The sequence below is a fragment of the Scyliorhinus torazame genome, chromosome 29 (genome assembly GCF_047496885.1).
Source record: "Scyliorhinus torazame isolate Kashiwa2021f chromosome 29, sScyTor2.1, whole genome shotgun sequence".
Classification (NCBI taxonomy): Eukaryota; Metazoa; Chordata; class Chondrichthyes; order Carcharhiniformes; family Scyliorhinidae; genus Scyliorhinus; species Scyliorhinus torazame.
Genome location: NC_092735.1, coordinates 22261548 through 22271223, shown reverse-complemented (window position 1 = coordinate 22271223; position 9676 = coordinate 22261548). Strand labels below are relative to the sequence as shown.

At 61.5% G+C, this 9676-nt stretch overlaps 1 protein-coding gene across 1 annotated transcript in view; it reads right to left on the bottom strand.

The window, feature by feature from the left end:
- The window catches only part of LOC140403925 (casein kinase I), a 39376-nt gene extending 30953 nt beyond the window's left edge, over positions 1 to 8423 (bottom strand). Inside the window, exon 1 of the mRNA XM_072492173.1 lies at positions 8312 to 8423. Coding sequence (XP_072348274.1) covers positions 8312 to 8327 — 16 coding nt within the window. The 5' untranslated portion in view covers positions 8328 to 8423. The remainder of the gene's footprint in view (positions 1 to 8311) is intronic.
- Positions 8424 to 9676: the final 1253 nt, after the last annotated feature.

Genomic DNA, 9676 nt, shown 5'->3' with positions numbered 1-9676 from the left:
CTGGGACCCTGGAGCTGTGAAGCAATTGTGCTAACCACAATGCTACCGCGCTGCATAGGAGCAGAATTAGGCCCATTGAGTCTGCTCCGCCATTCAATCATGGCTGATATTTTTCTCATCCCCATTCTCCTGCCTTCTCCCCATAACCCCTGATCCCTTATTCATCAAGAACCTATCGATCTCGATCTTAAAGACACTTAGTGATTTGGCCTCCATAGCCTTCTGCGGCAAAAAAGTTCCACAGATTCACCACCCTCTGGCTGAAGAAATTCCTCCTCATCTCGGTTTTAAACGATCGTCCCTTTAGTCTGAGATTGTGCCCTCTGCTTCTAGTTTTTCCCACAAGTTGAAACGTCCTCTCCACCTCCACTCTATTCAGGCCTCGCAGTATCCTGCAAGTTTCAGTAAGATCCCCCCTCATCCTTCTAAACTCCAATGAGTACAGGCCCAGAGTCCTCAACCGTGCCTCGTACGACAAGCTCTTCATTCTAGGGATCATTCTTGTGAACCTCCTCTGGACCCTTTCCAAGGCCGGCACATCCTTCCTTAGATATGGGGCCCAAAACTGCAATACTCCAAATGGGGTCTGACCAGAGCCTTATACATCCCTGGTCTTGTATCCTAGCCATCTTGACATGAATGCTAACATTGCATTTGCCTTCCTAACTGCCGACTGAACCTGCACGTTAACCTTAAGAGAATCGTGAACAAGGACTCCCAAGGCCCTTTGTGCTTCTGATTTCCTAAGCATTTCCCGAATAAATGAAAATATCCTATTAGCTTTCCTAATTACTTGCTATACCTGCTATATACTTGCTACACCAGTATACTAACTGTCATGCATTAGGATACCCAGATCCCTCTCCACCTCAGAGTTCCGCAATCTCTCACCATTTTAGATAACGGACAATTTCACATTTTCCGACATTATACGCCATTTGCCAGATCTTTGCCACTTAAACTATCTTTTTGTAGCCTCCTTACGTCCTCTTCCCAGCTTATTTTCCTATCCGTCTTCATGTCATCAGCAAATTTGGCAACCATCCCTTCAATCCCTGCATTCCCAAGTCATGTATAGAAAATGTAAACAGCGGAGATCCCAGCACCAAGACCTGTGGCTTATCACTCATTACACCTCTTCAACCTGTAAAAGATCCACTCTCTGCGCCCTGTTAGTGGTCAGTTTTCCCCTATGCTAATATATTACCCAAGAGCTTTTATTTTCCACAATAACCTTTGATGTTGCTTTCTGGAAATCTAAGTACAGCACATCCACTGGTTCGCCTTTATCCCCCCCGAATTGTCAGGGTGCACTGATTTAGGCCAATGGTCACCTCCATTCCACAGAGCGAGGGCCAGATAGGTAGAGGCTGCACAAGGCCACCCAGTCATTGCTTTCATCCAGTTCCTTTTCAGAGCCAGAGCTTTCCCAGAAACACCGGTGAAGGGCAAACACAATTATTTCACCCTCAAGACCACAAGCCTCCCTTGGGGTTGGGCCACCATCTACATCAGATGCTGCAACACAGTCACAGCAGCATCTAAAACCTGCCTCCGTCTTTGCACATTGACATCTTTGATAAAGCTAGGAGACGGGGAGAGGGAGAGCGAGACGGGGAGAGGGAGAGCGAGACGGGGAGAGGGAGAGCGAGACGGGGAGAGGGAGAGCGAGACGGGGAGAGGGAGAGCGAGACGGGGAGAGGGAGAGCGAGACGGGGAGAGGGAGAGCGAGACGGGGAGAGGGAGAGCGAGACGGGGAGAGGGAGAGCGAGACGGGGAGAGGGAGAGCGAGACGGGGAGAGGGAGAGCGAGACGGGGAGAGGGAGAGCGAGACGGGGAGAGGGAGAGCGAGACGGGGAGAGGGAGAGCGAGACGGGGAGAGGGAGAGCGAGACGGGGAGAGGGAGAGCGAGACGGGGAGAGGGAGAGCGAGACGGGGAGAGGGGAGAGCGAGACGGGGAGAGGGAGAGCGAGACGGGGAGAGGGAGAGCGAGACGGGGAGAGGGAGAGCGAGACGGGGAGAGGGAGAGCGAGACGGGGAGAGGGAGAGCGAGACGGGGAGAGGGAGAGCGAGACGGGGAGAGGGAGAGCGAGACGGGGAGAGGGAGAGCGAGACGGGGAGAGGGAGAGCGAGACGGGGAGAGGGAGAGCGAGACGGGGAGAGGGAGAGCGAGACGGGGAGAGGGAGAGCGAGACGGGGAGAGGGAGAGCGAGACGGGGAGAGGGAGAGCGAGACGGGGAGAGGGAGAGCGAGACGGGGAGAGGGAGAGCGAGACGGGGAGAGGGAGAGCGAGACGGGGAGAGGGAGAGCGAGACGGGGAGAGGGAGAGCGAGACGGGGAGAGGGAGAGCGAGACGGGGAGAGGGAGAGCGAGACGGGGAGAGGGAGAGCGAGACGGGGAGAGGGAGAGCGAGACGGGGAGAGGGAGAGCGAGACGGGGAGAGGGAGAGCGAGACGGGGAGAGGGAGAGCGAGACGGGGAGAGGGAGAGCGAGACGGGGAGAGGGAGAGCGAGACGGGGAGAGGGAGAGCGAGACGGGGAGAGGGAGAGCGAGACGGGGAGAGGGAGACGGGGAGAGGGAGACGGGGAGAGGGAGAGGGAGACGGGGAGAGGGAGACGGGGAGAGGGAGAGGGAGACGGGGAGAGGGAGAGGGAGACGGAGAGGGAGACGGAGACGGGGAGAGGGAGAGGGAGACGGGGAGAGGGAGAGGGAGAGGGAGAGGGGGAGAGGGAGAGGGAGACGGGGAGAGGGAGAGGGAGAGGGAGACGGGGAGAGGGAGAGGGAGAGGGAGAGGGGGAGATGGAGAGGGAGACGGGGAGATGGAGAGGGAGACGGGGAGAGGGAGAGGGAGACGGGGAGAGGGAGAGGGAGACGGGGAGAGGGAGACGGGGAGAGGGAGACGGGGAGAGGGAGACGGGGAGAGGGAGACGGGGAGAGGGAGACGGGGAGAGGGAGACGGGGAGAGGGAGACGGGGAGAGGGAGACGGGGAGAGGGAGACGGGGAGAGGGAGACGGGGAGAGGGAGACGGGGAGAGGGAGACGGGGAGAGGGAGACGGGGAGAGGGAGACGGGGAGAGGGAGACGGGGAGAGGGAGACGGGGAGAGGGAGACGGGGAGAGGGAGACGGGGAGAGGGAGACGGGGAGAGGGAGACGGGGAGAGGGAGACGGGGAGAGGGAGACGGGGAGAGGGAGACGGGGAGAGGGAGACGGGGAGAGGGAGAGGGAGACGGGGAGAGGGAGACGGGGAGAGGGAGACGGGGAGACGGAGAGACGGAGACGGGGAGAGGGAGAGGGAGACGGGGAGAGGGAGAGGGAGACGGAGAGGGAGACGGAGACGGGGAGAGGGAGAGGGAGAGGGAGAGGGAGACGGGGAGAGGGAGACGGGGAGAGGGAGAGGGAGAGGGAGACGGGGAGAGGGAGAGGGAGAGGGGGAGAGGGAGAGGGGGAGAGGGAGAGGGGGAGAGGGAGAGGGGGAGAGGGAGACGGGGAGAGGGAGACGGGGAGAGGGAGACGGGGAGAGGGAGACGGGGAGAGGGAGACGGGGAGAGGGAGACGGGGAGAGGGAGACGGGGAGAGGGAGACGGGGAGAGGGAGACGGGGAGAGGGAGACGGGGAGAGGGAGACGGGGAGAGGGAGACGGGGAGAGGGAGACGGGGAGAGGGAGACGGGGAGAGGGAGACGGGGAGAGGGAGACGGGGAGAGGGAGACGGGGAGAGGGAGACGGGGAGAGGGAGACGGGGAGAGGGAGACGGGGAGAGGGAGACGGGGAGAGGGAGACGGGGAGAGGGAGACGGGGAGAGGGAGACGGGGAGAGGGAGACGGGGAGAGGGAGACGGGGAGAGGGAGACGGGGAGAGGGAGACGGGGAGAGGGAGACGGGGAGAGGGAGACGGGGAGAGGGAGACGGGGAGAGGGAGACGGGGAGAGGGAGACGGGGAGAGGGAGACGGGGAGAGGGAGACGGGGAGAGGGAGACGGGGAGAGGGAGACGGGGAGAGGGAGACGGGGAGAGGGAGACGGGGAGAGGGAGACGGGGAGAGGGAGACGGGGAGAGGGAGACGGGGAGAGGGAGACGGGGAGAGGGAGACGGGGAGAGGGAGACGGGGAGAGGGAGACGGGGAGAGGGAGACGGGGAGAGGGAGACGGGGAGAGGGAGACGGGGAGAGGGAGACGGGGAGAGGGAGACGGGGAGAGGGAGACGGGGAGAGGGAGACGGGGAGAGGGAGACGGGGAGAGGGAGACGGGGAGAGGGAGACGGGGAGAGGGAGACGGGGAGAGGGAGACGGGGAGAGGGAGACGGGGAGAGGGAGACGGGGAGAGGGAGACGGGGAGAGGGAGACGGGGAGAGGGAGACGGGGAGAGGGAGACGGGGAGAGGGAGACGGGGAGAGGGAGAGGGAGACGGGGAGAGGGAGACGGGGAGAGGGAGACGGGGAGAGGGAGACGGGGAGAGGGAGACGGGGAGAGGGAGAGGGAGACGGGGAGAGGGAGACGGGGAGAGGGAGACGGGGAGAGGGAGACGGGGAGAGGGAGACGGGGAGAGGGAGACGGGGAGAGGGAGACGGGGAGAGGGAGAGGGAGACGGGGAGAGGGAGAGGGAGACGGGGAGAGGGAGAGGGGGAGAGGGAGACGGGGAGAGGGAGACGGGGAGAGGGAGACGGGGAGAGGGAGAGGGAGACGGGGAGAGGGAGAGGGAGACGGGGAGAGGGAGAGGGAGACGGGGAGAGGGAGACGGGGAGAGGGAGACGGGGAGAGGGAGACGGGGAGAGGGAGAGGGAGACGGGGAGAGGGAGAGGGGGAGAGGGAGACGGGGAGAGGGAGACGGGGAGAGGGAGACGGGGAGAGGGAGAGGGAGACGGGGAGAGGGAGAGGGAGACGGGGAGAGGGAGAGGGAGACGGGGAGAGGGAGACGGGGAGAGGGAGACGGGGAGAGGGAGACGGGGAGAGGGAGACGGGGAGAGGGAGACGGGGAGAGGGAGAGGGAGACGGGGAGAGGGAGAGGGAGACGGGGAGAGGGAGAGGGAGACGGGGAGAGGGAGAGGGGGAGAGGGAGACGGGGAGAGGGAGACGGGGAGACGGGGAGAGGGAGACGGGGAGACGGGGAGAGGGAGACGGGGAGAGGGAGACGGGGAGAGGGAGACGGGGAGAGGGAGACGGGGAGAGGGAGAGGGAGACGGGGAGAGGGAGAGTGAGACGGGGAGAGGGAGAGTGAGACGGGGAGAGGGAGAGTGAGACGGGGAGAGGGAGAGGGAGACGGGGAGAGGGAGAGGGAGACGGGGAGAGGGAGACGGGGAGAGGGAGACGGGGAGAGGGAGAGGGAGACGGGGAGAGGGAGAGGGAGACGGGGAGAGGGAGAGGGAGACGGGGAGAGGGAGAGGGGGAGAGGGAGACGGGGAGAGGGAGACGGGGAGACGGGGAGAGGGAGACGGGGAGACGGGGAGAGGGAGACGGGGAGAGGGAGACGGGGAGAGGGAGACGGGGAGAGGGAGACGGGGAGAGGGAGAGGGAGACGGGGAGAGGGAGAGTGAGACGGGGAGAGGGAGAGTGAGACGGGGAGAGGGAGAGTGAGACGGGGAGAGGGAGAGGGAGACGGGGAGAGGGAGAGGGAGACGGGGAGAGGGAGAGGGAGACGGGGAGAGGGAGAGGGAGACGGGGAGAGGGAGAGGGGGAGAGGGAGAGGGAGACGGGGAGAGGGAGAGGGAGACGGGGAGAGGGAGAGGGAGACGGGGAGAGGGAGAGGGAGACGGGGAGAGGGAGAGGGAGACGGGGAGAGGGAGAGGGAGACGGGGAGAGGGAGAGGGGGAGAGGGAGAGGGGGAGAGGGAGAGGGGGAGAGGGAGAGGGGGAGAGGGAGAGGGGGAGAGGGAGAGGGGGAGAGGGAGAGGGGGAGAGGGAGAGGGGGAGAGGGAGAGGGGGAGAGGGAGAGGGGGAGAGGGAGAGGGGGAGAGGGAGAGGGGGAGAGGGAGAGGGGGAGAGGGAGAGGGGGAGAGGGAGAGGGGGAGAGGGAGAGGGGGAGAGGGAGAGGGGGAGAGGGAGAGGGGGAGAGGGAGAGGGGGAGAGGGAGAGGGGGAGAGGGAGAGGGGGAGAGGGAGAGGGGGAGAGGGAGAGGGGGAGAGGGAGAGGGGGAGAGGGAGAGGGGGAGAGGGAGAGGGGGAGAGGGAGAGGGGGAGAGGGAGAGGGGGAGAGGGAGAGGGGGAGAGGGAGAGGGGGAGAGGGAGAGGGGGAGAGGGAGAGGGGGAGAGGGAGAGGGGGAGAGGGAGAGGGGGAGAGGGAGACGGGGAGAGGGAGACGGGGAGAGGGAGACGGGGAGAGGGAGACGGGGAGAGGGAGACGGGGAGAGGGAGACGGGGAGAGGGAGACGGGGAGAGGGAGACGGGGAGAGGGAGACGGGGAGAGGGAGACGGGGAGAGGGAGACGGGGAGAGGGAGACGGGGAGAGGGAGACGGGGAGAGGGAGACGGGGAGAGGGAGACGGGGAGAGGGAGACGGGGAGAGGGAGACGGGGAGAGGGAGACGGGGAGAGGGAGACGGGGAGAGGGAGACGGGGAGAGGGAGACGGGGAGAGGGAGACGGGGAGAGGGAGACGGGGAGAGGGAGACGGGGAGAGGGAGACGGGGAGAGGGAGACGGGGAGAGGGAGACGGGGAGAGGGAGACGGGGAGAGGGAGACGGGGAGAGGGAGACGGGGAGAGGGAGACGGGGAGAGGGAGACGGGGAGAGGGAGACGGGGAGAGGGAGACGGGGAGAGGGAGACGGGGAGAGGGAGACGGGGAGAGGGAGACGGGGAGAGGGAGACGGGGAGAGGGAGACGGGGAGAGGGAGACGGGGAGAGGGAGACGGGGAGAGGGAGACGGGGAGAGGGAGACGGGGAGAGGGAGACGGGGAGAGGGAGACGGGGAGAGGGAGACGGGGAGAGGGAGACGGGGAGAGGGAGACGGGGAGAGGGAGACGGGGAGAGGGAGACGGGGAGAGGGAGACGGGGAGAGGGAGACGGGGAGAGGGAGACGGGGAGAGGGAGACGGGGAGAGGGAGACGGGGAGAGGGAGACGGGGAGAGGGAGACGGGGAGAGGGAGACGGGGAGAGGGAGACGGGGAGAGGGAGACGGGGAGAGGGAGACGGGGAGAGGGAGACGGGGAGAGGGAGACGGGGAGAGGGAGACGGGGAGAGGGAGACGGGGAGAGGGAGACGGGGAGAGGGAGACGGGGAGAGGGAGACGGGGAGAGGGAGACGGGGAGAGGGAGACGGGGAGAGGGAGACGGGGAGAGGGAGACGGGGAGAGGGAGACGGGGAGAGGGAGACGGGGAGAGGGAGACGGGGAGAGGGAGACGGGGAGAGGGAGACGGGGAGAGCGAGACGGGGAGAGCGAGACGGGGAGAGAGAGACGGGGAGAGAGAGACGGGGAGAGAGAGACGGGGAGAGAGAGACGGGAGAGAGAGAGACGGGAGAGAGAGAGAGAGAGACGGGGAGAGGAGAGAGAGAGAGAGAGAGAGAGACAGGGAGAGAGAGAGAGAGAGCGAGAGACAGGGAGAGAGAGAGACAGGGAAGAGAGAGGGAGACGGGGAGAGAGAGAGAGAGAGACGGGGAGAGAGAGAGACGGGGAGAGAGAGAGACGGGGAGAGAGAGAGACGGGGAGAGAGAGAGACGGGGAGAGAGAGAGACGGGGAGAGAGAGAGACGGGGAGAGAGAGAGACGGGGAGAGAGAGAGACGGGGAGAGAGAGAGACGGGGAGAGAGAGAGACGGGGAGAGAGAGAGAGACGGGGAGAGAGAGAGACGGGGAGAGAGAGAGACAGGGAGAGAGAGAGACAGGGAGAGAGAGAGACAGGGAGAGAGAGAGACAGGGAGAGAGAGAGACAGGGAGAGAGAGAGACAGGGAGAGAGAGAGACGGGGAGAGAGAGAGACGGGGAGAAAGGGAGGGGGGAAAGAAAAAAGAGCGAGAAAGAAAAAGAGAGAGGGGGAGAGAGAGAAAGAAAGAGAAAACGGTGGTCGAGCAGAGTACACATTAGCTATGGGAAGGGGCCGTTGCTCTAAGCAATATTATATTTGTCTCAGGTGGAGTAAAGTCAGATTTAATGCCTTATGAAGGAAAGGAGAACCACAGATCACACAAGTATTAAAGGTGGTAAGTATCAACAAGGACTGACACAAAAGTGAAATGTTTGCAATAACTAAGAGAGAAAGAGATACAGATTTGAGGGATCCACAAATCACAGTTGGATGCAGAGAGCCGCAACAGTGGAGGGATCAAAAGGCCTTGTTCCCCATGGAATTCACCTGTTCACCCCAGCCCCTCCAGCCAAAATGACCCAAACTCACCCCCTCCTTGCATCATCTTGTAGAACTTGCTCTCGATGTGAAGTTGGGGGTGTTTCGTTTTGACACATTCCAGCTTTATTGCAACTTCCTCCCCAGTGGCGATGTTTGCACCTGGAGAAAAAAAAAGACAAGACGATTGGTTTTATCAGTGGAACTGTACAGAGAAGAATCCACATCTGTCTTTTTAACACCGAGAAAAAGAGCAAAGTGAGCTTTAACTCATTAATGCAACAGGTTTTTAAAATGATTTAATTTTTTTAAAAAAAGGACTTGCTGACACCAACAATGCTTGGATTCAATATGCCTGGTGTGGTACTCGACAATAAAACCTGAACCCCAAGTTCAACCCCCATGGTTTGTTCTGTATTAGCTGGGTCAGTGACAGGAAGTTCAACTCAGTCTTGCCGCCCGCCCCCCCCCCGCGTTTGAGTCCGATGACTCTTTGTCAGAGTGTATGTCGTCACGGCACAGCAAGGAGGCCACTCGGCCCATCAAGTCTTTGCCAGTAGTCCCGTAGCTCGAGTGAACACTGGAACCGCATTTCAATAGAAACAACTCTTGAAGGGTCCTCGGGTGCAGTTCAAGAGATGTGAAGAAAAAAAGAACACAAAACGGCACATTGGCACAGTGGTTAGCACTGCTGCTTCACAGCGCCAGGGACCCGGGTTCAATTCCGACCTTGGGTGACTATGTGTGGGGCTTGTACATTCTCCCAGCGTCTGCGTGGGTTTCCTCCGGGTGCTCCGGTTTCCTCCCACAGTCCAAAGATGTGCAGGTTAGGTGGATTGGCCATGCTAAGTTGCCCCTTGGGTGTCTAAAAGTTTAGGTGTGGTGACGAGATTCGGGCGGGGGCCTAGACAGGGGTGCTCTTTCAGAGGATAGGTGCAAACTCGATGGGATGAATGGCCTACTTCGGCTCACTGTGATCTTATGAAAAGCATCAGCTTTCATGTCACCTCAATGGAACAAATGGCGAAGATGCCGCCGAAGTGAGGTGACTCTCTGTGAGCTCTCCCCAACAGATCCACTTTTTAGTTAACTTGTACTCGGTTCTAATCTTTTAAAATTTAATTCTAAGACAAACATTATTACTAACCTCTCTCTTTTATACCTTGTGTTGCCCTATTATGTATTTTCTTTTATTCCCTTTTCTTCCCATGTACTTAATGATCTGTTGAGCTCGCAGAAAAATACTTTTTACTGTACCTCGGTACACGTGATAATAAACAAATCCAATCGAATATAAAGTCTAAAAAAAAAACCTGACGGGGAGGCAACTCCAGCACTGATTAGAGATGCAAACGCAATCTTATTGACCAAGCACGCCAGCGGCAACATGCAGCAAAAACCTCCAAAGATTCCATT